Source organism: Telopea speciosissima, chromosome 3, assembly GCF_018873765.1.
Source record: "Telopea speciosissima isolate NSW1024214 ecotype Mountain lineage chromosome 3, Tspe_v1, whole genome shotgun sequence".
NCBI classification, from domain to species: domain Eukaryota; kingdom Viridiplantae; phylum Streptophyta; class Magnoliopsida; order Proteales; family Proteaceae; genus Telopea; species Telopea speciosissima.
Window position 1 is genome coordinate 7,542,489 of NC_057918.1, and position 26,925 is coordinate 7,569,413.

The 26,925-nt window shown below is 40.1% G+C and overlaps 1 protein-coding gene across 3 annotated transcripts in view; it reads left to right on the top strand.

Annotated features, from left to right (window-relative positions):
• LOC122654333 (serine/threonine-protein kinase ATM) overlaps positions 1 to 26,925 on the top strand; it is a 186,430-nt gene that overhangs the window by 91,412 nt on the left and 68,093 nt on the right. For all 3 annotated transcript variants that reach the window (XM_043848385.1, XM_043848386.1, XM_043848387.1), the window contains exons 32-45: positions 80 to 201; positions 300 to 369; positions 457 to 584; positions 2,430 to 2,571; positions 2,668 to 2,805; positions 2,933 to 3,031; positions 3,146 to 3,192; positions 3,324 to 3,519; positions 3,628 to 3,849; positions 6,743 to 6,814; positions 6,941 to 7,010; positions 11,277 to 11,394; positions 11,518 to 11,641; positions 21,471 to 21,614. In XM_043848385.1, the coding sequence (XP_043704320.1) occupies positions 80 to 201; positions 300 to 369; positions 457 to 584; positions 2,430 to 2,571; positions 2,668 to 2,805; positions 2,933 to 3,031; positions 3,146 to 3,192; positions 3,324 to 3,519; positions 3,628 to 3,849; positions 6,743 to 6,814; positions 6,941 to 7,010; positions 11,277 to 11,394; positions 11,518 to 11,641; positions 21,471 to 21,614 (1,692 nt within the window). The remainder of the gene's footprint in view (positions 1 to 79; positions 202 to 299; positions 370 to 456; positions 585 to 2,429; positions 2,572 to 2,667; positions 2,806 to 2,932; positions 3,032 to 3,145; positions 3,193 to 3,323; positions 3,520 to 3,627; positions 3,850 to 6,742; positions 6,815 to 6,940; positions 7,011 to 11,276; positions 11,395 to 11,517; positions 11,642 to 21,470; positions 21,615 to 26,925) is intronic.

Genomic DNA, 26,925 nt, shown 5'->3' on the forward strand with positions numbered 1-26,925 from the left:
TTCTGAACTTCCCTCTCCCTCTCCCTATATATATATATGTGTGTGTGTGTGTGTGTAACATCTGTTCTGTTGGTTGCAGGTATCAATTGTCAGTTATATTCTGTCCCTTGCATCTTCTGCTTTAGAGCCGACTATTCCTTCCTTTCCCCAGGATACAATTGTGCTTGCAATACAAACAGTAGTTGATGGATTCTTGGAGACGTATAATATCTCTTACTATCAGCCTTCGTGCTTCACTTCATTCTATTTAATGAGAATCTATTGTTTTGAGTGCTTATTTTATGGGGTTTTTTTCACAGGGATAATCGTCCTGCAAACATTTGTGTTGTTGATAAAATCAACATCTTTCGTCCTGACAGAGTCTTTATGGTGATTATTTGTACCTATCTGTATCTTGGTGAAAACCTCTTCTTATTGTTTTTGTTGTGACATAAGGGTTAACGTGCAACCATGCAGTTTATACTCCAGATGCATTACAAAGTTACCGAAGCAGTTCATTATAGGCATAGGTGTCACCGCTTGTCTGCAATTCATGTGCTTATCAATATAATCGGGCATAGGGTAGTTGTTCCGAGCACTTCCTGGTAAGTTCTTTCTCATATTTTTTATAATTTGTATGATTGTTGTAATTTCATGTGCATGAAAAGCTCATATGAATGTTACTTTCCATGTTCGTTGGTATCTATGCCTGAGTTGATCTAGGAGACTAGGACAGACTTGAAATTCCACAGTTAGTGGACCCAAAAAAATTTATGATTTTGATTTTATTTGGTAGAAGTCAGTATCATTGGTGGTGAAGGAGATATTATGACTGGTAAAAGGGTTAGGCTGTTCGGCTATGTTTCTAGAAATAAACGAAGAATAGACCGATAATAAATGGAAGATGAAGAAGAAGGGAACCTACTTAGGGTTCCAAAGTAGGTATTCTCTCCACCACCTAAAATACTTCATTAGCATTACATATGAAGACCTCTGTATAATGACTATTAGAATTAGACTCTGAGAAATATTTTAATTACTGTTGCTCACATTTCTTTACTTGCCATGCATAGACTATTCCAAAAGTCTCCATGGTGAAAACTGTATTCAGTGTTAACTGCACAGACATAAACACAAGGGTACCTGGTAACATAATCCTCTAGTGATAGCTGAAGCAACATTGAGAGAGAAGAAGTTACCTTGTGCTCAAACTAAGAATCCCGGTTAGACTAGGATTCAAGTATGGCTCTATCAAGTATCAACTCAAGTCAATCTAAATGTCACTTCAACTGAATGACAGCCAAGTATCATGACTCAAAGAGAAGCAAAAAATTATTGAACTCGACGCAAGAATATGAGAAATTTCTACTATTGCACAATTATTAAAAATTATAGAACTCAACCATTTCATGTCTGATCTGAAGAAACTTAAATTGAATGCTGTTGGAAACTTGGAACTGCTGGACCATGTGGTGTTAGAAAGATCAATATCTCTTTTAGTTTGACGGTTGCAATTTGACCAGTTGCCAATTGTCATCAGATATCAGGTTCAGGGATGGTGGGTCTACCTTGGATGCCTGATGAATAATAATGCTCTAAGAAAACTAAAATTGTAGGGAAGTTAATTTGCACAACAACGCAGATCCGTAGAATCAGCCCGATTGCTTGGTCTGCTGTGAATTTGAATAGTAACAAATAGACCCAGTGGTCTTTTTGTAAAATGAAACTCTTAATGCTGCTTGAAAGTCTGATCTGTCAGGACCAGACTAAGACTCTAGCTAATGATGTATAAAATGACTAGATTACTTTAATTATTATTTACTAAAATACCTATAGAGTTACTGGAAAGTGGAAAATTCATGTCGTCCAAGACCAACTCACTTATGGGCTTAAATCAGGCCACTTGCAGATAAAATCAATGAAAATAAAACACAAAACTCAAATGGGGCAGATCCCCCATTTCTTGAAATAGAATTTCCTCCTGCTTTTGAGTATGGTTGTGTCCAGTGCTTAATAAAAACTGGGCCTTCTCTGATCTGGAGGAAAATAAATTCCATGAGGCCTCTTTAAGTCCATTTTTGGTCAGTGAACCTGCAATGACAGCATGATTGTAGGCTAATACCAGAATCTCCACTTGCCTTATTCTTCATAGGCATCGTTCCCCAGATTCTCCATGCATATCCTTTTCTTCAGTATAAGGGCAAAGCAAAATTTTTTTGAAGCACCTTTTGATTTGGAAAATAAAAAATAGAAGCTATCCTTTGTGATTTGCGTCATATTCTGATCCTCTTCTTGTATTGGTTGGAATGTGGTACCAGGGAATTTATGTTTTGTTTATCTTTCTAATTAAACTGAGTGATTGCATTACTGTCCAAATTCAGTTAGCATTTTGAATGCAGTTTACTTCAGAATATGGATGTTCACTTCTGTTAAGTTTATTTATTTTACAGCTATCTTTTCAACTTAATCGGACAATTTATCGGATGTGAACCTTTACAAGAGCAATGTTGTGTTATTTTATCCACAATCCTTGAAGCTTTCAAAAACAACACTTCTAAAGATGTCATGAATGTGCTAGGTGAACAACTGCGGGTATGTATCTTCCATCCTTTCAACGTATCCTAATATTTCTCATTAAAATTTCTCGTCCTTTTTTCTTTGCTAATCTAAGCTAATACAATGATGCAGTTTTTGGTATCAAAGTTGGTAGCATGTTGTATTCCTTCTAAAGATTATGGTGAACCTCCTGGGTTTCCTTCTCAAGTTGTATCTTTGCTTAATCAACTTCTTGTGGATTCTGATCCTTTATTGTATGATTATATCAAAGTATGATTCTGTAACTTTCCAACAATAGACTGAGTTTATTTCTTGAAACTTGGTTTTCCTAAAAAAGAGTTGAGAATTGAGTTATATTATTAAGGTCTTACGTTCCAATGAATACATTATTTGTTAGGAGTTGGAACCCTTCCCTGATCTTGAATGCTTTGACCGGATACGGAGTTTCCATCAGGATTTGTGCAAAGCCTACTGTCCGAGAGAGCACTTTTTGAAGGTAAACCAAGATAGATATTGGGGGAGTTTGATTTCCGCCCCCCCCCCCCTCCCTCTTTTACTACTAGTCTTTTATTCTTACATAAGTTGAATCATGTGCTTTGTAATTTTGAAGTTTGTTAGGAGAGCTTCCGACCTTCCAGAAAGATTGCTTTCATGGAGGTTTGCACCGTTACTTTCTCATCTTACATGGATCTCTGCATGCATGATTTTAAGTATTGCTGTGCACTACAATGTGCTACCTTGTATTGTATTTTTATTATTTATTTAATTATTAATGCTTGTTTGTGCAGTCTTGAGGAAATGCACAAAAAATTACTTACAGGGGCGGTTATTCGGCCAGAAAAAAATGCAGAAGACACTGTTGGGCTGTTTAATGTCTGGCAATGTGAACCTGAAATTGTTTCTGCTGCCTGGTCGCTAGTTCGCATGTGTGGTTCTAATAATGCTAGTAAAATTAGCGAATTGGTGTCTGATTTCATTTCTCGGGTATTTTTTAGCTTGTATTTTTTTTTAATCTTACTTTTTCCTGCACTGCAGTATTTTTACAAGTTGGGCCCTGAGACATTTCCTCTCCATTCTTATCAATGTTTGCAGGTTGGTATTGGGGATCCTCACTTAGTCGTTTTCCATTTTCCAGAAGATATATCTCCAATGCATTTTTTCCAGCCAGTCACTCAGGGTAGTGCTACAAAAGTCAGTTCATCTGCTGACAGTGGTGTATCAGAAGAACTTCTGGTTAAACTTGTAAGGTTGTTAAAGAAGTATCTATTGGATGATCCTGTGAAGATAATTGATATAGCTTCACAAGCTCTTCAGGCAAGTCCACAAAAATATCATCCATAACTGCACAAGTCTTCTTGGCTTCTTGTCAAGGTCATAATATGCTATTCAGTACCTATTAGATATATGTACAAGTAGTTAGATACGCAAGACACACCGCATATTATATCTCTTCAGTGAAGCTTAAAACACTATAAATAAGTAATATGTAAAATATATTTTGTATAAAATGGAGAACAAAGTATGACGAGACAAGTGCATTCAATTGATTATATATAAAGTATGAGGTTCCTCACATGTACTAATACCATTTTTTTAGGTATCGTATCGGTACATTAAATATATGATATGTATCGGTTAGTATCGATGGATACGGGAATCAAGACATGAGAATATGAGAAACAAAGCTATACACATGCAATAGTAAAATTTCAACAACATAGAATGACAACAAGAAATCATATACCATGAATTATAACATATCAATCATTATGAGATTAATATGCATGAAAACTATCATGAAAAACTAGCCTAACGCATGCAAGGAAAACATGAAAATACATGCAAGACATAGAGTACATATGCATGAAAAGGAAGAAGAGAACAACTTACTGGTGAAATCTCCTAAACACAACATAGTATACAATGTAATTTGAGGACATGGTATGCCTATTCTAACTTAAATGACTTATCTAACCCAGGCTAATCACTTAAAACAGGGGTAACTTGTTCGAATAAATGATGGACTTGAGGAATAACATTGACATATAAATCTAGGTAAACTATCTAATTGGGGGAATATTGTCCAAAACTAACAAGAAAATAAAGAAACTACTATCGATAGAAAATGATAGGGATGGAAAAGAAAAGTTACTATGGCTGTTAATATGTTACAACCGACTTGATCTCCTATCGAATTTAGATGGTTTTGGCCTTGTCCTGACCACAGTACTTAGGAGAGAGGTGGTACTCTGAGAGGAAAAAAATAAAGAAACATCAACTCTTGGATTTGTCGATATTGTTTTTACTTGCTGCAGCTTCATCTGAGCGTCTGGATTTGATACCTCCTTTCCTTCTCCTTGTACCTATCTGATTCACCATGAACATATTTTGATCCAAGTATCTTATTCTCCTTTAGGCTGTAACCTACTATCAGGATTTGAAAGCATAGTTGTCATGGCGACGCCATGGCGTCCTGGCGCTGGAGAGGGTTGCATGGCGACCTACGCCATGGCGCCCCTCTTTGATTTCTTCTTCCTGTCTCTCTTTCCCTCTTCGATTTCTTCTTCCTGTCTTCGATTTCTTCTTCCCTCTTCGATTTCTTCTTTCCCTCTTTGATTTCTTTCGATTTCTTCTTTCCCTCTTCGATTTCTTCTTCGATTTCTGAATTTTCTTCTTAAAACTTGAGAAACAATAGAGAAAAAATAAAACATGGCTTGAGTATACATCTATTAACACATTAAAAATAGAGAAAATAAAAAATAAAACATGGTCGACATGCTTGCCATGTCGATATATCGACGTGACACCCCTCCACCGACTTGGATTGCCGTGACACCGTGACAACTATGTTTGAAAGCTTGTAGCTGGATTTCTCCCAGAACCAGGTCCAACTTTCTTTTTATTTGCCCCTCCTAGAGACCCAGACCCTGCAGTAGCTGGAGCCTTGTGCACTGGGACTGTCTTTTTTTTTTGGTGAATAAAAAATATATTACCAAAGCCCGAGATGGGCGAAAAGGGAAAGCGGGGGAAGGGGAAATACAAGGGAGGGAGAAAGGGGGAGGGGAAGAGCCAAGCCCCACTAACGGGAGCGCAGCAGAGAGCTATCTAGGCCCCAGGTAACAACAATATGCCTGTTCCTTGGGGAGTCCAAAAAAGCCTTGGTGGGCAAAAGACTGAGCTTAGAGGAAACCTCCCAAGAGATGGCTTTCCAAATCAGGTCAAAGGAACGAGAGTTTGCTGGGACTCTCTTTTAATGATGCAAAAGCTAAAGGGCAGCTAGATGTGCCTTTACTATTGCGATTTAATAGTTGATATTGGAGTTCTGTGGACATTTAAGATTCTGAATATTATAATTTTAAATTTGAGCTCTTTGAAAGCATTAGAAAGGGTTACTTTTATTTCAACACCTCATGTACTTTCTGGTAGCCAACAGTCCCAATCCTTGCTTGGACAAGTGCAGATAAGTTCTCTTGGTTTTCTTTAATATAATCTTCCGTATTATCTGTTAGTCTCCGCTGGTTATTTGTATTCTCTGCTATTATTATTGTCATAATCATTTGCTGTTGATTTGCTGTGCTTATGTTTCTCCCTACAGCATGTTGTCAAGTTCTGTATTTTCAAACTCAAACTGGTGGACATTAAAAGAATGGGTTTTTAATTTTGAAATTGGATTTGAACTAATATACTTTTTTTGGATGAATTAAAAATTCAATACCAAAGGAGAGAAAAAGGGGGAGGGGGGGGGGAGGGAGGGGAGGGAGAGAACATACATACGCAAACCAAAAACAAGGTCCAGCCAACAAAAGGGAAGGCAAAGGCCTGCAAAAAGAAGGGGGAGAGCCCCAATCAATTACAATACACTAAAAGGGTAAAAAAACCCGGGCCACAACAAGGCAACCAACCCCAGCCTCAATAAAGTGCTCTATCCAAGAGTATAGGGATCCGAAGTGCCAGGACAGACGGCAAGGCCTCTTATATCCACGCTTAGAGGCATAACCTTCTCGATGCTGGACAGGGAATAGTCTATGTAAGGCCGCTTCTTAGGGAACTTGATTGAGGCTGGATGAATTTACTTGATTATTTTTGAAAACTGAAGATGTTTATTTTACTATTTTTTTACGATTTAGTTTCAGTGTCCTGTTATTTCCCAAGTTATGTTTTGCAATTGTGAAAATAATACTTTTGACTAACGATTTGTTGCAACCAGGGAATACTTTCAACTGAAAGGGGTCAAGGAGCTCTGCTATCTTTTGGTTCGTATGAGAGGTCTCTTATTGAGGTAATATATTAATATTTTGTACTGTTCAGCAATCAAATATATGTCGTCTATATATTGATGAACATAAGTGTGCATGTGTATTCCTATCACATTTATATTTATAGTATGATAGTTCTGTCATTGCAGGTTCATTCAAAGGGTGTTAAAATGGAACTGGTTGAGAAGTTCCTATTGGACTTGGAAAGAAAATCGAATGGTAGACCATAGTTGATCGTCTTAGATCGTATTTCCTGCACTTCCATTGAATTTATCTGATTGGCACAAAGTGGTTTTCTTGTCCTAAATGTTCTGTGTCAAAAGAGTTTTGCTAATTGTAGTTATGCTACAGAGTACAGAGTTTTATGGCTCATATCTTCCTTTTAAATCAATTTTTCTCTAATTTGGTTGGAATTATTTAATTGATGCTGGCCTAAATGAGTTCATGGTAAACACTGTCTAAGGTCTATTAATTTCCCTAAGCATCACACTCACATGTGAAATGTTTTAATGATGCCAAGTTTCTAATTTGGGGAAGCATGTGGATTGTTCGTAGAACATGGGTTCCACATGCTCTGTACACCATCCACTAACAAATTTGTCCACCCATAAGGAAGTGTGTGCTTTTTTAGGTTGATTGTGAAATATGAATATAGGATTTCCTTGCTGCTTACAGCTTCCTTTCTATTCCTATGGTGTTGATTGTGAAATATGAATATAGGATTCCCTTGCTGCTTACAGCTTCCTTTCTATTCCTATGGTTATTGTGACTGGCTCCTGACTTCCTTTGGATCATTACTTATGAATATTGAGTCAATTAGATTGTGAAATGTACAGCTTCGACTGCCTGTATGAGTTGATTGTTTAGAGATATCTATCCGAGAACTCATACGGTAATCACTTTATAATATTCAGTATAAATTAATACCTTATACAATGTATAGAAGGTCTTCCTGGCTACAGTGCAGCCATAATTAAGAAGTTTGTTAGTATAAAATGGTGTTAAGGAATGTGAATTTTCCAATGAATGGAGAAGTAGGTTCTGGCAGCAGTGATGAGTTGGCAAGTTGTTAGAAGAATCTAAGAAGTTGGAAGTAAGAAATCTCAGCAGTAGGTTGAGCTGAAGTTTTGAGCAGCTATGATGAGTTGGCATGATGCTAGAAAAATCTCCATATTTTTTCAGAAGTATGTGAGGAAATTTCTGGGTGGCTGAATTGGAATCTTCCCTCTCGTATATGGTTTCTTGCTGCCTAAGTTTTTTTGAGTTTTGAATTTCAAAATGAGAAATCTCAATAATATACAAGGGATTTAATTTTTTGAAGGAGAAAGAGGGTTTGAGAAGTAACTGCACTCAGTTGGGTGTGATGATTGATTTTAGTTAGAGAAGTTTCTGTGCAAATTTCAGCAAGAACTTGAGTTCGCCGTTTGTTGCTACAAAACGGTGAAATTGAGAGGAGAACATCTGAAGTTCTTCCCATTGGGATTACTCAATTGAGGTAATCTATTTTTGCAAATCTGGAAACGTGACTTAGGTTGTAAATGTTGAAAGACCTATGGTTTTGAGTTGTAAAGGATTGGGGATTTGAATTTATTTCATTCTATCACTGTAAACCTATGAGGTTGTTGGTTGTTAGGATTGGGGTTGTAGCCCTAGCGTTTGTTGTAGCAAGGGTTGAAGCAGGGGGTGGGTGCTCCTGGATCATTGTAGCGATCATAATCTTGTAGAGTATTGAGCAATATTCGAAGCTTGATTAGGGCATTGTTCCGACTTCCGTGGACGTGGGCATCTTAGCCGAACCAAGTAGAAATCGTATCTCCTCTGTGATTGTATTTTCTTGCATATCTGGAGTGTGCGGTTCTTGCAGGATTGGTGTGCATACCCTGGCAGACCTGGTCACTTTGTGGTATTGAGGTTGGGTTGCACACAAATTGAATGTGATTGGTAACTGCTGCGAGCCTCGGCCAATTGGTTTGATAGCTTGACAGTGTGCATTGTCACTTGTCAGTTAATTTCAGTGCCAAGTACATTCGGTCAGAATTAAGGGTTGAATTTTAGAAGTGTTTTGGTGGTCACTGATTCACCCCTCCCCTCTCAGTGACAATCTGAGAACAACAAATTCTATAACACAGAACTTACCTAACTAAATGCTAAACAGCTATACTCACTTACCAATGAACTATTTAGTGAGGATAGCTGTATACTTTTCTATAAGGCCATTGCTTGGTGCGATGGTAAAAATCTTGGGCTACCAGCATGGGAACATGGATTCAAATCTTGAGAGTGACCACTTTCTGCAAAAACTGCCAAAGATTTTGACAGTTCATATTTTTTAAACTGGACCAAGCGTGGAACCAAAAAGTGCCTTGTGCCATTCCACACCAGTTTTTTTTTTTGGGTGAATAAAAATTCATTACCAAAGAGAGAAATACAAGAAAACCCACAGAATTCAGGGGGGAGAAGGGAGAAACATCCTACAACACATAGGGCTAGCAGACCCACCTAGGGGGGAGGGGGAGAGCATAGAAGAGGGGAGACCCCAAGAAGCAACAATGAGCTTGTTCCTTGGGGAGTATACACAAGGGGGCGAGGGGGAAAAGGACTTGGAGCTAACATCCAAAGAGATGGAATCCCAAATCTGCCTAAAAGATGTAGAGTTGATTGTCCATCTCCTAATATTGCGCTCCATCCAAATATGCGAATTTGTAGCCCCAAAAGCCATCATGCCAATTCTATCACATAGGGAATTTCACCCAAAAGATTTGATGAACCACTTCCACTCTCTCTGAAAGGCAGAATTCTTCTTCTGTTAGGCCAGAATTTGGTGAGAACCCCAAACCACATAGAAGAGGAAAACGAGCATTCAAAGAATACGTATTCAACACTTTCGGTCCAGTTTTGGCCAGTCAAACCGTGGCTTGAGAAGAAAATGTTAAAAGAGATAATTTTTTTTGGGAAAATTAAAAATAAAGAGAAGAATAAATAAAAACGAAAACAGTATGCTTCACAATGTGGGTTGGTATAGTGATTGGGGTTTCACTAATTAAATACTAGGTCAGACTTTCAGGTTCAACTATTAATAGGTACAACTTTGTATTATTTTTTACTGAAGGAAACTGGCAAACCAAACTGGATGCTTTTCTAAAACCATTTGATTTTCAGAATGGTATCCGGTTTGATTCTGGTTTGTCTTGGGCACTTCCATGTTCAGGCCGAACCAAAAAAGTGGGAAGTTCTTGTTTTTTTCCAGTTCAACTGACAGCCTTTCCGGTTTTAAAAGCCAAGGGACCGTTTCGGTTGGATACTTAAATTTTTTTCCTTTTCTGGAATTCTGTTTTGAACTTGTGTGAAAGATGCAAATGTGCATGATAACTTGGATATGAACTGCACATGCATATGCTTAGTTATTCAATATAGAATACATTTCTTTTTATGCATACAACAGAGAAGGTTAAGCCATTTGTGCACTGCTTTCTTGTCTTTGGGGGTTTTGACTTGACTTTTGTAACCAAGAAGTGTGTCGAAACTGCATGGCCTGATTAACATAGATGCCTTGCTAATTAATTGGTCAAAATTTACTAAACTTTTTCATTTCATTAAATGCCTCTTACAACTGAAGCTACTTCGTTGGGAAACTCTTTTGTCCATAGTTCTAAAACTCGTCTCGACTCGGCGAGTTTCTCGGTTTTCTGAGAAACCGAGACGAGATGGCATACGGTACATAAAAGTGCAATATCTCGCCGAGATCTTGGGTTGACCCATGGAAATGACCCTTCTACTATGTATTTACTTACCTAACTCGACTTATCTCGGCGAGATCTCGGATCTTGGGTCAGGATCTCGGGTTGACCCGTGGAAATAACCCATCTACTATGTATTTACTTATCTAACTCGACAAAACTCTTATATGCTTGCTGTGGAGCATATACAATGCAACATTACAGCAACACTATGTCATGGGAAGACTATGTGACACTAGTGGGGACTGAATACTTGATTCAAAGTCATTTTATGTGATGATAGTTGTAACACTGTTAAACAGTTTGATGTATCACTTTAACATTTCTAATTCTTATTTATGTTGTTTAGCTATTAATTGAATGTTTTGCTTGCTTTCTATTACTAAATTATGTGTAAAGTAGGGTATTTTAGTACGTCATCGCCTACCAACCTATGGTCCGAAGTGAAACTCATATTTGGACTTTGTTTTTGCAAAATCTGATAGTGACATTGTGTTTAAATGGCCTAAAATAGGCTGAATATCAAGTTTTAGACCCAAACTAGGTCTAAAACCCACCGAGTTGAGGCTTCGAGTCGGAAAAAAAAAAAAATGCACCAACTCGGCGAGATCTCGACTCGACTCGGTTTTTCCAAGGGCCGAGTTGGTATCGAGACCCGAGTTTTAGTACCTTGCTTCTGTCTCCATGGTACTTTGTTTTTGTTGTAATTGCACTTGATTTTTTAAATTTCATTTAATGCCATTTACAGACGAGGCTATTTCTTTGGAGAACTCTTCTGTCTGGACAACACATGGAAAAACATATGATACCTGGATATGTCCACTTGTTTACTCACTTATTCGTTATTGCAATGATATGATTCTAAGGTATGAACCCACACTCCCATGAGACTAATTTTTGCCTATCTTTCAAACATATTTTTATTCTGTCAATAACTAATTTCATTTGTCGATATCAAGTTGCTTCAATAGTTTTACATGGACTTTCAGGTTATGTCAAGATATAGTATTGTTGAAGGCTGAAGTTGCTGAGCTGCTGCTGCCAAATGTTCTTGCAAATCTGGCTGGAAGGAAGGATTTTAGTATTGATCTTTGCAAATTAATTTCTTCACAGGTTTTTTTTCTTTCCCTTTTCTTTCTAATAAATACTTTCCAGAGTTTTTAATGTGGACCATTACAACTTTGCTGTTTGTAAGATATTAAATTTGTTTGTTGATTCCTTATTTCGGATCGCGGTTTTGACTTGTTTCCTCCTCCATCTGCCTTTTTCAAACCTTATAAAGTAAATTCATTTACAGTATATCTGCTTTAGTGCCATGTGGCATTCAATCTGCGCAACTGTTGTGGTAGCTACTGGAGATGACTTTTATATGACCACAGTTATAGTTGAAAATTTTGACCTTGTGTGATGTAGTACTGCCAAGAGGAAACCTGAGCTTTTGATTATGCTTGCATAAACAGCTGGACAAATGTAGAAGAAAGGAGAGTAAAAAAAAATAAACTTTGGAAATTGTTGAAGCTTCCTATTGAAAAGCTAAAGCTCATAAATGGAGATACCTCCCAAGTGTGTAGGCCGAACTTTAAGGTCTCAGTTAACCGATCTGAGACTATTCCCAACACTCCCCCTATGTGTTGGCCCGCTTTTTGGGTGGTCAACGTCTAACACATGGGGGTTACTGCTAGGGAGGACCGAGTGATGGTACTCTGATACCATTTTAAAGCTTCCTACCTAAAAGCTTAAGCTCATTAAGTGGAGATATCTTCCAAGTTTATAGGCCCAAGTCGAAGGTCTCAATTAACCGATGTAGGACTATTGCCGACAGAAATCACACTTTGAAGCATAGTTGTCAAGGCGTCGCCTAGGCGTCCAGGTGCCTTGGACGCCTTGTTGGTGTCATCTTCCGTCCAGGCCCACTCCAACGCCTTGGATTGCCTAGACGCCATGACAACTATGCTTTGAAGTCTGAAGCAATCACACTTCTCAAGTAGAGAATCATTCTTTAAAGCAATAACAAACTTTTCAATGTCATCATTGTAAGTTGAAGTACAATGAAATTACATCTTTAAGAATCCCGACTGAACTAATACTCTGAGAGTAGAATCAGGTCTTAGACTCTGACACCTTATCAGCATTTTGGATATAGCTTTCCCAAATCAACTTGGATTTGTGGGATTGTGATTAGCTGGAATGTAACTGAATAACCCTTTGAATGACACCTAAATTAAGCAAAACAATTAGGTTTTGACCCTAATAACTAGCCTTTCAAGAAGTTGTAGAGTAGTACCTAGAATCAACTTATGTTTCGATAAAATTGAAACCAATAAATTTTTTTTGACATAAATAGACAACCTAAAATTAACCTAAACTAATTCCCAAATCAACTAAATTCCAAGGCTGAATAAAATTTTGGGTGTAAAGTATTCAAATTATCCTTGCTGCCTCAATATTTAAAAATAAAAATATAAAAGAGATTTGACAAAAGCAGAAACGAAATATCAATGGAATTTAGTGTACTGCTTCATTTCATTTTATCTTGTTATGTAACATGTCACAAGGATAAGAGCCAAGCATTTGTTGAATTCTATTAGTCTTCTCATCTTTCACCGTCCCCCCCACCCCCCGAGGCTGGCCAGACAGCCAGTTAATTAATAGCTTCTATATACTTTTGGTGCCATTTGTGGTCATGCATGCTGTGCTCAATTATAAACAGTGAGGTAGACAACAATACACCTATTCCTTGGGGTATCCAAGACAGAACGATGAGGTAATGTGTGGAGTTTAGAACTGACATCAAAGTACATAACTTTCCAAATCATGTCTAGAGAGCGAGAATTGGTGGTCCATCTTTGAATATTCCGCTCCTTCCAAAGGTGAGAGATGATGGAACAAAAAATGAGCTTCCCTGCAGTATCACAAATAGATCACCCGGAGAAGGTCATATCATCAAAGCCACTCCCTTAAGAAAGGAAGGATTCTATGGGCGTGAGGCCAACAACTTTGTAGGGCTCGTTTCCAAATGGAGGCGGAGAAGGGAGAGGAGAAACAAAGGTGGTCAATGTCCTCCAGACCATTCCTCCGTAGGGTTCAACTAGGGGGGACTTGTATATGTCTATGGATGAGCAAGGACTGGGTGGGGAGGCATTGGGAAAGAGCTCTCCAGACCGTGAAGCTATGGCGGGGGATGTGGCCCTTGAACCAAACCATCTTTATACCAAAGGACCCGGGGGTACAAACTCGAACGAAATTCCAAGCCGAGGAAGAGAAGAAAAGGCCATTAGAAGAGGGGAGCCAGATCACATGATCGAGAAGGGGGGGAAAGCCAGTAGGGAGGGGAGGAAGAGAGGCTCGAACCGGGAAGGGGAGGGGGGGGGGAGGAGGAGGATCAAGTGCCTTGAGTGATGGAGGAGGCAACAAGAGCAAACTTATCAATACCAGAAGAGTTGACCGATCTAGCGCCAACTGTAGAGAAAAGAACACCCATAGGATGCCAGTGGTGAAGCCAAAAGGGGGTGGACCGGTGGAAGACCGATCCACGATCTTATTGGGGATGGCTCTAAGGGCAATGGGGGCAGTGGAGGCATGGTTCGAGAACTCGGAACTCGGTACCAACTCGACCCTTGGAAAAACTGAGTCGAGTCGAGATCTCGGTGAGATCTCGCCGAGTTGGTGCATTTTTTTTTTCCCAACTCGAAGCCTCAACTCGGTGGGTTTCAGACCTAGTTTGGGTCTAAAACTTGGTATTCAGCCTATTTTAGGCCATTTAAACACAATGGCACTATCAGATTTTGCAAAAACAAAGTCCAAATATGAGTTTCACTTTGGACCATAGGTTGGTAGGCAACGACGTACTAAAATACCCTACTTTACACATAGTTTAGTAATAGAAAACAATCATAACATTCAATTAGTGTAAAACAACTTAAATAAGCATTAGAAATGTTACAGTGTACAATACATCAATCTTTAAACAAATGTTACATAAGATATGATATGTTAATGTATTCAGTCCCAACCATATCCACATAGAATTTTCATGTCATAGTGTTGCTGTAGTTTTGCACATAGTTTGCCACAACACTCATATAAGTGTTGTCATCAACATATTTAAACTCCCCTATCCTAGGGTATAGAAGAGGCGGAGGCAGTTGGTTTGAGGCATGAGATCCACTGCTACTGTCATATTGAGGCATGTATAGGTATGGCTGGTTTGGGATTGGGAATATGGGCCCAAAACCAGGCCTAGTGCTTTGATGTCAAATAAAGTAATGTATTAAAGACTTAAAATATTGTATTCGTAACTATTAAACATAATGTTAAGCTACTAAAACAATCAAATAGCTATCTCTTAGTTATCCCCTAACCCTAGTATTTATTTCTTATTTAAAAATAAAATTTAGAATTTTTATTAAAAATATTTATACCGTAAAGTATAAAATATTATAATGTAATGATGTATTTGACACCATTTGAAGTTGGACATTATGTACATATGTTGTGCATAATTTTCCAACAAAAAAGGTATTTTTCCTTAATATTATATATATTTTTTACAATTTTAATAATATATTTATTAGTTCTGAAAAATAAAATAATTTTTTTAATGGGTGAAAAAATAAAATGACTCCACGAGGCTGTAGAGCATCCAAAGTTGTCCAACATACATGAAAATCACTTCCAAACAATCACTATTTATTCTTTTTTTTTCAATTTTGTTTTTCAAAAAAATCATTTTTTTTTGCAGAAAATATAATAAAAAAATAATAACAGAAAAAAATTCGGACTCCATCAAGTGATAGATCGTCCAAAGTTATGTAACATACCTTAAAATGACATGAATCTACCAAGGATTGAACAAATTTTTTTGAAAAAAATAGATTTGGGGAAAAATAATTTACCTTTGAAAAATCCTTCAAATTTATGATGAATCTTGAAGATGTGTAGTTGAATCTTCAAATGTGCAGCTGAATCACCTCTCCCGAAGTTCAAGTCTTGAAATCCACAGGTAAAATGAAGGAGGAGATTCAAATGGAGAAGAAGAGAGTAGTTTTGGGAGCTTTGGACAGAACTCGACCGAGATATGTCGAGTTCTGTCGAGTTAGGTAAGTAAATAAACTGGTAGATGGGTCAACCCGAGATCTCGGCGAGATCTTGTACTTTTTAATATCGTATTCCATCTCGTCTCGGTTCCTCAAAAAACCTAGGAACTCGTCGAAATCTCGCGAGTTCTCAAACTATGGGTGGAGGAGGATTTTGCACTGTACCCAGGAAGCATCAGAGAGCTGGGGGGGCTGTCCAGAGAGAGTCATTCTTGAGAGGGCTCAAATAGATGCACTTAACCCAGATGCTATCATCTTTGGAAACAATTTTCCACAATAATTTGAGGAGACCTGCCATGTTTGAGTTCTTGATCCTTGTCAAACTAAGGCCTTCTTCTTGCTTGGGGAGACAAGTTGAAACCCAACTAAGAGGGTAAAGTAATTTGGAGGTTTCAGCTCCTTTCCATAGAAAAGAACGAATCAGATTTTCCATAGCTTTAATAGTAGATTTTGGCAACCCAAAGACTCTGCAACAATAGGAGGATTGAAGAACGGATCGGATAAGTTCTAACCTCTTAGCAAAAGAGAGGAGTTTGCCCTTCCAAAGTTGGAGCTTTTTGCAGATCAGGTCAAGCATCAGAGTACAGTGGTGGCTAGTCAGCCTAGCCGGAATAAAGGGGAGGCCCAAGTATTTGACGAGATGAGGGCCAAGGGAGAAGCCAGTAAGCTCTAGAAGAGAGGGAATATTTGCATCCGACACACTAGAAAGGTAAAGATGGGATTTAAGGAGATTGATCTGGACACCCGAAAGGTTCTCAAAGAGATGTAAGGAGAACATGATGGACAAGATGGAGGAGGGATTGGCTTTGGAGAAGATCATAAGATCATCTGCAAAAGCAAGGTGGGTGAGTTTGAGAGCTTTACATTTAGGGATAGGGGAGATGAGAAGATGGTCAATTTTGGATTGTGCTACAGTATAGGATTTCTAGGACCAAGGAGAAGAGGAAGGAGGAGAGGGGGCAACCTTGGTGAATGCCAACAGAGGAAGGGAAGTACCCAGCGGGGCTACCATTCACAAGGACCTAGAAAAAGGGGGAGGAAATGCAAGAGAGGATCCAATGAACAAAGATGGCAGGGAAGGACATCTTAATCAGGACCTGACGGAGAAAGTCCCAATGGAGAGAATCAAAGGCTTTATGGATGTCGATTTTCATGAGGGCTGCAGGGGAGGGGATTTTCTGTCAAACCCACGGACGATTTCAGAACACAGGAGAATATTGTCAGCAATGCTTCTACCAGAGATGAAGGCCGATAAGGATGGACATATTATCTCTCAGTGCATGGTGAAACCATCAAGGAATTTTCCTTCTGGGCAGCGTAAGGTCCTACTAGGCATTTGAGACATTGTCTATTGGGACCACTCCTAGATTTGAGGGAGCCAATACTTCTGTGTCAGATGAGGTTAGGCAATTAGTTCAGAGCACAGTGACCTCTTTCATTTCATCTTGATTCTCAGCTATTGGTCTGTTTGGTATTCTCCCCCCCTCCCCCCCCCCCCGCCTACTCCATTGTGGATTCTTCACATTAGTGCTTCCAATCATATGGCTGGTGCCTTTTCTCCCAATGTTGTTCATAAACCTTCCGCTGATGGTTCACAAATTATTACTGCCAATGGTGATAAGTTGGACGTCATTGGTTCAAGTTGAGTTTCAGATTAGGGAAACAATGGAGAAGGAAGGAAGATGTTAGAGAAGAAGGAGACAAGAGAGGGAAGAAGAGAGAGTTACGGTTGAAAGTTGTGTGTGTTAGAGAGACTTCTCCAACCCACCTATATTGCTCAAATAGAATTACTAAAAGTATTACAATCACCTCCCTAGGGAGGTAAAAGGTAAAAAGACATAAAAAGTTAAAAATACATAATAAGGGAACTAGTTAGAAGTCTAGTTCCTGAACTACCCCTGATACATATTTACTATCAACTCTAACACTAATAATCTGTCTTTTTCTACTTCCTCTTCTCATCTGCTTCAGTTAACTAATGTCTTTCTTGTTCCTAGCTTACTATTAGTCTTATCTCCATTGCTTTGTGGTTGATGATGGTTATGTTATTAATATTTCCTTTGATGGATGTGTGATTCAGGACCAGTGCATTGGGCTAGTGATGGGTAAGGGGCGTAAAGTTTCATATTTATTTAGATTTGAGTTTGAGCTACAAAAGTGATTGTCCTCTAGTTCTTCTGGTTCACCGATTCGCCAATTAGGACATCCATATTCTGTTAGGTTGGACCTTTTGTTTTGAAATGGTAGCTTAACCAATAACATTTCTTCTTTGCATTCTGTGGAAAAAGTCTTTTGTGACTTGTTCCTTTTGGAAAAACACTTATTTACCGTTTCCTTTCACTCTTCTATTTATATTACTACACTATTTGATATTGTTCATAGTGATGTGTGGGGACCCTCACCGGTTTTGTCTTGGTTGGGCTATCGTTACTTGCTACACAATATACTTGGGTTTATTTCATGCGCAAAAGTTCTGAATTTTTTTATTATTACAAATCCTTCACTATGGTTCAGACTCAATTTAATTCCAAATTCAAGGTGTTTCGCTGATTTTTTTTTTTTTTTTTTTTGGGGGGGGGGGGGATACACTGGTGCTTTTCTCAACTTTTTGGCACAACAGGGGACTTCACCTCAAAAATCTTGTCCATTCACACCCCCCAACAAAATGGGATAACAAACCCAGAATCTGTAACCAGTTCCTGCCGAAGAGAAGAGACAGAAGAGAAGAGAGAAAGAGATTAAGGGAGAATAAGAGAGGAGACTGCCTAACAGAAAAGCAGTCCGTGATACTAGGCAGCCTCCCTCTATCATATATTTATAATAACCAAAACCAAGCAATTACAACCAGAGTCTTTTTGAAAATAAGAAAGATAAATCCTGGTCTAACCTCTAATTTAGGAAACTAAGGATCTAGTCTAACCAGGAAAGTACAAAGCATAAAGAAACTAAAGATATAAAACAAACCAACTATAGCACGTTAGGACAAACCCCCGATCGTGACAACACCTAACACATTACCGCAGGGACAATAATAGAAATAGATATAAAAAGAAGTAGACAACAACAAATATACTCAGGATTTGAATACATTGGCTAACTTGAGTGATGATAGAGAGTGCATACTCCTATCGTAAGTTAATGTTAAGTATTCTCATTAAACTAGAGAATCTCTCTTTGATCCTAACATATATCGCCAGCTTGTGGGCAGCCTTATTATCTTACTATGACTTGTCCTGATATTGCTTATGCTGTCCACATTGTGAGTCAGTTTGTCTCCTCCCCTTGCCAACAACACCTCACTGTTGTTCATCGTATTATTTATTATTTGTGAGGTACACCATTTGTGCAACGGTTAAGTTGCTCCATTGTGACCAAGTGGTCATGGGTTCGAGTCTCTGGAAACAGCCTCCCCGCATAGCAGGGGTAGGCTGCGTACATTATGACCCTCCCAGACCCCACAGTATCGGGAAACTCGTGCACTGGGTATGCCATTTTGAGGTACACCATTTGCAAGGCTTATTCTCCTCTTCCTCTTATTCACTTCAGTTACGTGACTATGCTAGCGCTGGTTGGGCTGGTTGTTCAGACACTCAGCATTTTACTGCAGGCTGTTGTGTATTTCTTGGTGACTCTTTCCTTCCGTAGAAGTGTAAGAAACAACATACACCTTCCAAGTTCCAAGTCCTATTCAAAGGCTGAATATCACTCAATGCCCTCAACTTGTAGTGAAATTGCTTGGCTTCATGGTTTATTGGTGACTTGTTTATCTCTTTTTTGGACCTACAACTCTACACTGATCATAGTTGTCACGGCTTCTAGGCGACCCAAGGCATTGGAGAGGGTCCAAAATCAAGGCGCCCGCCTAGGCGACCAAGGCGCCTGGACGCCTAGGTGACGCCTTGACAACTATGATGCTGATAATACTAGTACCATTCGCATTGCTTCCAATCCTGTGTTTCACGAATGCACAGAACATATTGAGGTGTTTTTTTTTTTGGTGAATAAAAATCTATTACCAAAGCCTGAGGGGGGCGAGAGGGAAGGGTGGGGGGAAGGAAACAGACCCCAGACTCAACAAAGGAACATATTGAGGTTGATCGTCATCCACAAGAATTACTTAGTGGCTTGATTTCCCTTCCATTCATAGCTTCTGCTCATCAGATTGCTAACATTTTTACCAAAGCTATATCATAAGCTTAACATCAGTATCTTGTTGACAACCTAATGTTGTCCACCCAGCATCAGTTTGTGGGGGGTGGGGGGACGGGAGTGTTAAGATGGGGAAGGGCATGTACATCGTATATTTCTGTTGCATATACATATATAGTTGTCACGGCGTCACGGCGATCCAAGTCGGTGGAGGGGTGTCTGATCGATATATCTCTGTTGAGGTGCACATACTCAACACCTCCTTACTTGCAATTTTACAGACTTAATATGTCTTCTTCAACCTTGCAATAACACGATAGAAAGAAAAAACTCAGAAACCAAGGCTAAAATAGGAGATTTAGGGAAACAGGGAGTGGGTCTAAGGTTGGGGAAAAAACAAAAAATTAAAGAAGAAGAAATCGAAGAGGGAAAGAGAGACAGGACGCCATGGTGTAGGTCGATATGCACATTTCTCTAGCGCCAAGATGCCATGGCGACGATATGGCGACGCCATGACGACTATGTATACATAGTTTCTTTTCTTTCTCTCTCTCTCTCTCTCTCTCTCTCTCTCTCTCTATCTATATATATATATATATAAACCTTCTTGGAGGGTGAGGAGAGAGGGTTATGGTGATTCCTATATATATATATATATATATATAAACCTTCTTGGAGGGTGAGGAGGGAGGGTTATGGTGATTCCTCTCCAATACCACTCTTCCGTAGTTTGGCTCTCTGAATCTGAGTTCTGATCTCAGGTTGACATTGAGATTCTGGGTTGCTGATTTGCTTGCTTTGATTCACAAATCAGCAGCTTTGATTGTTTTTCCTTGTTGCTTTTCTACTAATTCTTCCCGAACTGCACCGATATCCTGTTTGATCTCATAAAGGTTGGGATGTAACTCTCAAATTCTGAAATCAAATTAGCGATGCTCCAGGGAGATCGAACCAGCAGTATAGGGCTGAAAGTGTCGCCTAGAAACAGAGTAGCAGCGTGGGTTAAATAAAACAGAAATAAAGAAGAGAAAGGGAAGAAGAAGAAGAAGAATATCAGAAGAGGGGAGAAGAAGGTCACACGAAATAAAGACTCCTACGACTGATTAATAACTTAAATAAAATTCTATCTAAAACTCTATCAATAGCAATAAAAGGAGATTATAAATAAAACTCAAACTCCTAATCGACCCAGTTTCTGATAAAGCCAATTAATAAAACAACAATATCTTACTAAACCCAAAACTTAATTGGACCCGGTTCGCCGGCAATGGGTCCCCCAACGGGTTTGGGCTGATCCAAGAGATTGCTCCTGCATCGTGTTGCCAGGTATTTATGTAGTGTTTTTTATTATTGTATTGGCCTATTTGGTCTGCTAAATGCTTTAATATGGTCACATCAACAAATCTTATTCCTTGTGGGTGAGCTACGGTCATGCCTTAATGTTCAGGCCAAAATGTAAGAGAAATTTGGGGCTATATTTGACGCTCCATGCTTTTAGAAGCTGTTGATGATCACAAATTGAGTGTTTAGCTTCGTCTTACACCAATTGGCATGCACTAGTATCATTTCCAGCTTTTTTGAACTGTTCAATCTTTAATGTATGAGACTGGTTGGTCGAAGGAAAAATATGCCGTTGTATTTCTTCAGTACTACTGGTAGGCACAATGGTCTCTAATGTATTTCTGCTATATGTACAGGTTAGAGATAATATTTTGATTGAGTCTAATGACTTGATCAAATCAGTTCAGGTCATGTTGGATGCACTAAATGAGCTTCGATTATGCCATGTCATGGAGAGAGCCAGCTCATCTTCAGTACTGCTTAAGCGAGAAAGTTCAAAGGTGATGTCACACACACACATAATGTTGAAACAATCTTTGTTAAACGTATTATAGATAATTCATCTCTGCTCATTAAATAAGATTATAAACTAGCCTGAATGCAAGTTGGAATTTTGGTCACAAGTTCACATGAAGTTTTCTCATACTCTGTCCCTCCCCTATCGATCCCCTCTCACATGCTGTTAACATCATGTTTTTTTTTTTTTTTTGGTGAATAAAATTTCATTACCAAAAGGAGAAAAATACAAGAAAACCCCCAGAATTCAGGTGGGGAGGGAGAAACATCCTACAATACATAGGGCTAGCAGAACCTAGGGGGGAGGGCAGACCCCAGGAAGCAACAATGAGCCTGTTCGTTGGGGAGTATACACAAGGGGGAGAGGAAAAGGACTTGGAGCTAACATCCAAAGAGATGGAATTCCAAATCTGTCTAATAGATCTAGAGTTGGTTGTCCATCTCCTAATATTGCGCTCCATCCAAATATGCGAAATTGTAGCCCCAAAAGCCATCCTGCCAATTCTATCACACAGGGAATTTCCTCCAAAAGATTCGATGAGCCACTTCCACTCTCTCTGGAAAGGAAGAATTCTTCTTCTGTTAGGCCAGCATTTGGTGAGAATCCCAAACCAGATAGAAGCAGAGAACAAGCATTCAAAGAATAAGTGTTCAACACTCTTGGTGTGGTTCCAACAGAGGCAGCAAGCTGGAGAGACACTGAGTTGGCGATGGATGAGGAATGACTGAGTTGGAAGACAGTTTAAAAGAGCACGCCAAACACAGAAGCTATGCCTTGGTATATGCCCCTTGAACCAAACAGCCGTGTGCCAAGTAATGGTGGTACCTCTAGATCTTAGGAGATTCCAAGCCGATTTGGAGCTGAAATGCCTAAAGAGGAAGGAGTCCGAGAAACAAAATCTACTGAACCTGCAAACCTTCTAATAATATAAGGGAGGGCACTCCAAATGAATGCAAGCTGGGGAGAAGGAGGGGGGGGGGGCAAGTTCCGGATGAGATGATGTTGGCGACTAAGGAAAGTCTATGAAGGCTAGCCCTGTAAATGCTTCTGGAGCTCACTAAAGGAAAGAGGATGCCCATGGGGTGCCAATGATCAAGACAAGGCCTGGTAACAGCCCAAGGGCTAAATGTCTGAGCTTGTGAATGTTTTTCCAGACCCAAGAAGCATCCGGGGGGATAGAAGCAGGTCCAGATTGAGTCTTTTTGGAGGAGCATTGAATAGATCCAGTTATCCAGATACTGTTATGCTTGGCTGCTATTTTCCAAATGAGTTTAAGGATCCCTGCCTTGTTGACCTCTTTGATTCTCTTTAGACCAAGACCCCTTTCCTTTTTGGGAAGACAAACTGAGGACCCAGCTGATAGAGCGAAGGAATTTAGTGGTTTCAGCACCTTTCCAGAGATAGCCACACATTAGAGATTCAATATCTTTGATGATGTATTGTGGAAGAGGGAATATGCCAGACCAGTAGATGTAGCATGACTGAATTACCGATCGGATGAGCTCTAAGCGGCCGGCATAAGAGAGAAGCTTCCCTTTCTAGAGTTGAAGTTTTTTCCGAAGGAGCTCAAGGATAGGGTCGTAATGGTGAGCTGAGAGCCTGTCAAGAATAAGAGGTAAACCCAAGTATCTCACTGGAAGCTGCCGGAAAGGAAACCCTGTTTTCTTTTGTAAAAGAACTTTGGTCGGTTCTGGAATACCAGTCACAAACAGGATGGACTTGTGGGGATTAATCTTGAAGCCCGACATTCTTTCAACAAGAGTTAAGCAGCCCATGGTAGTCTCAATTGAATCCAAGTTAGCTTTGGAGAAAATCATGAAATCATCAGCAAAGGCCAAGTGGGTAATCTTGAGATGCTTGCATTTGGACATAGGGGTAATTAGAAGCTAATCTGTTTTGCTTTGGATCTCTCTAGAGAGCACTTCCAAGGCAAGGGTGAAGATGAAAGGAGATAAGGGGCAGCTTGTCTGATGCCAACTATGGAGAAGAAGAAGCCAACCGGACTGCCATTGACCAATACCGAGAACTGAGGAGTAGATATACAATGAAAGACCCAGTTAACAAACATTGGGGGGAACCCCATCATATTCATGACATTAACAATGTACTCTCATTTTAAAGAGTCAAAGGCTTTATGCAAGTCGATCTTCATAAGAGTTGCATTAAAAGGTTTTTAAAACCATTTTGTAAGCCTAGCCTTGCTCTCCCGTTGCAGCCGAATACTTTGTGCAAGAGTTAGTAGACTTGAGGTTGAGTAATCTTGGAGGTGAAAGTGTAAGAGACCCCGGTTGCACTCAAACAGGGGATGTTTTTAGACCTTAAGGATAGCATCACTTTGGTGCGTCTCAACCTAGCTTTGCTTGTGTGTTACTGTTTGGCGACATCACTATCACCAACTTGCCAATTACTTGAACTTGTAAGTTGGCAGAATTTATTCTTTACTTTTAGTATTTTCTATTTCTTCTACTTGTTAACAGAGGGATGATTCTTCGTATCAAACCCACGAAACAGCTCATTGCAAAGGAGAATATTGTCAAGGATGCTTCTACTGGCAATAAAAGCTTATTGGATGGAGCTAACAAGAGAATCAGTTACGAGTTTGCTCCGGTTGGCAAGCACCTTGGCAATAAACTTGTAGAGCATGTTGCATAAGGCAATAGGTCTAACATCAGACATGGCAGTAGCTCCTTCCTTCTTTGGAATGAGATGGAGGAAAGTCTGATTGATTCCTTCAATCTGAGAAGGGTTGAAAAAGAAGCTCTGGATGGCTTTAACAAGATCTTCTTTGATTATATCCCAGCAGGAGGAGAAGAAACCCATACTGGAACCCATCTTTAGCTGGTGCTTTATTTTCCTTCTGAGAATGGACAGATGCCAATATCTCGTCTTCTGATGGAATCTTTTGAAGAGCATCAAGGGAGTAGATGTCAATGAATTTGTTGAGAAGACCATTAGGGATGGGAGCAGCTGGGACAATGAAGGGCGGCCGAAACAGTCAATGGTCCAAGATTTTAGAGCCTCTTTGACATTCCTAAGCTTTTTTACAAAGGCTAGGAATGGGGAGGAGTAAACTGACTTGTACCAAACTGATTGGACAAAAGGGAGGAATGAGGAGTGGGAGGACCACATGTCAAAAAATTTAAAGGGCTTAGGACCAAAGGATATGTGCGGTTGGGTTGGATAAGAACCGAGATGGAGTTGTGATCGGATATACCTTAAGTTTGAAAGATGGCATGGCAGGGGAAGCAGATAACCATGCTTCATTTACCATAAATCTGTCCAGCTTGTAGGCGATCCTTGAGGACCCACTTCTCCTATTATGCCAAGTATAAATAAGACCAGTCCACTGAAGGTCGGCCACACTGATATCTTCGAGACAATCGTTAAATGCATCAACAGTAGAGATATCAATCTGGTCTCCTCCCTGTTTTTCAAAACTAGTGCGAACTTCATTGAAATCTCCCCCAATGCCCCAAGGGAGAGACCCCACTTGAGTCGCGAGAAGGCAAAGATCCCTCAAGAGAGAACAACACGCTCAGAAGAACAGTTGGAGGCCTAGATGGCAATGAAAAAATAGGTGTGATTGCTAAGAGGGTCAGAAAATTGAAGGTGAAGAAATTAAGAGGAAGTGGATATAAGGTGGGCTTGCAAAAGGGAAGGATTCCAAAGGAACTAGAGGCGGCCATTAGCATGGTGCTGGTAGTTGGTATGGACGGATCAAGAGGGGGCTAAAGAGGAAGCAATACGAGAAGTATTGGATTCTTTAACCCTGGTTTCAATAAGGCAGCAAAATGTTGCATGGTGGGACTTGATGAGGGACTTCACTTTCGCTTGTTTGGCCGAGGAGTTCAGCCCTCGGGAGTTCCAAAGAAGGCTTTGAATAATTTGGAAGGGCAGGTAGGGTGCAACAAGGCCCTAAATGGGCTTAGGGAGAGATGGCGGTAGAGCGAGGATTTGGATTTATGCTTTCTGGAGTAAGAGCGCAAGTAGAGGGTAGAAGGGCCTGGGCGACCAGAGGGGAGAGCCGAACTAGACGGAGGCAAAGAGGCAGGTAAGGGAGAAGATAAAATAGGGGTCGGGGGATGCACCCAAGTGGGATGGAGAACTGGGTCCCACCAGAGAAGGGGGGTTAGGTAAAATAGGGGGTAAGGAGTTCGAAACATTTTTTGAAACAAAATGATTACCAAAAGTGGAACCCTCGACAAGCAGAGATGAGGTTAACAGGGAGGAAGAAGCTTGCGGGGGGGGGATTCTATGGGGTTAAGGCAGGATGGAGACTTGACAGAGTGACGGAAAGGTGAGGGGAGTCAGACACAGTAGTCGCAGGTGACAAAGGATCTTTGACAATGGTCTGCAGCAGATCAAACTGGTTTGTACCGCTGGTCACAAGGGGAGCACAGACTGACAATAATGACCTAGGGCCACTAGAGTGACCGATCGGAGAACCAGAGGCTGGCTTCTCTCGGATTCTTGGACAACGACCTTGGGTAGGGAAGCGAAGGGCGGCAAAAGGATCAGGGTTATGGAGAGACGGTGGTGGAGGGGGTAGATGGTGTGAGGAAGGGGGTTCTCATAATGGCCATGGGTGGCTGAAGGAGAAGCCATGAGCTCATAGTTGTCAAGGCGTGGCCTAGGTGCTGCCTAAGTGTCCAGGCAACTTGGTCGCCTAGGCGAACGCCTTGGCCACCTTGTTGTTGTCGCCCCGTTTTGGGCCCCTCTCCAGTCCCTTAGTTCGCCTAGACGCCGTGACAACTATGCATGCGCATAACGTAGGATGCGGTGAAGGAAGGATAGGGGCCGAAGGGGGATTGGTATAGAGGCGGGCAGTGTCATGACCGACGACTTTGCAAACAAGACATTGAGGTGGCAAGCATTCATAGGAGATCTTCTAGAACAAAGAGAATCCCTCATCAACTGTACCCAGGATTGAGTTTAGGGAAGTTTCATCTGCAGAGATTTCCACGCAGATCCTTACAAATGCTAGATGGTCTTGCCGTTTGGTTCGTTCGTCTGAGTAGAGAGGTTTTCCCACAACAAAGCCAACAATATTGAGGCCATCTTCTCCCCATAAATACAAGGGTAAGCCAAGAAGGGTTATCCAAAGAGGAATGGTGTTGAGGTCGACTCTTTGGAATTACAGATGCCTATCCCACTGGCGGAGAAAGATGAGTTTGCGGCCAACTTGCCAAGGACCACCTTCAAGGACTCGCAGCTTGTCGTCTTCATTGGAGAACTTGAAGATGAAGAAGTCGTTATCTAAAACTGTACATTGAACCATTGATTTTCCAGTGTTT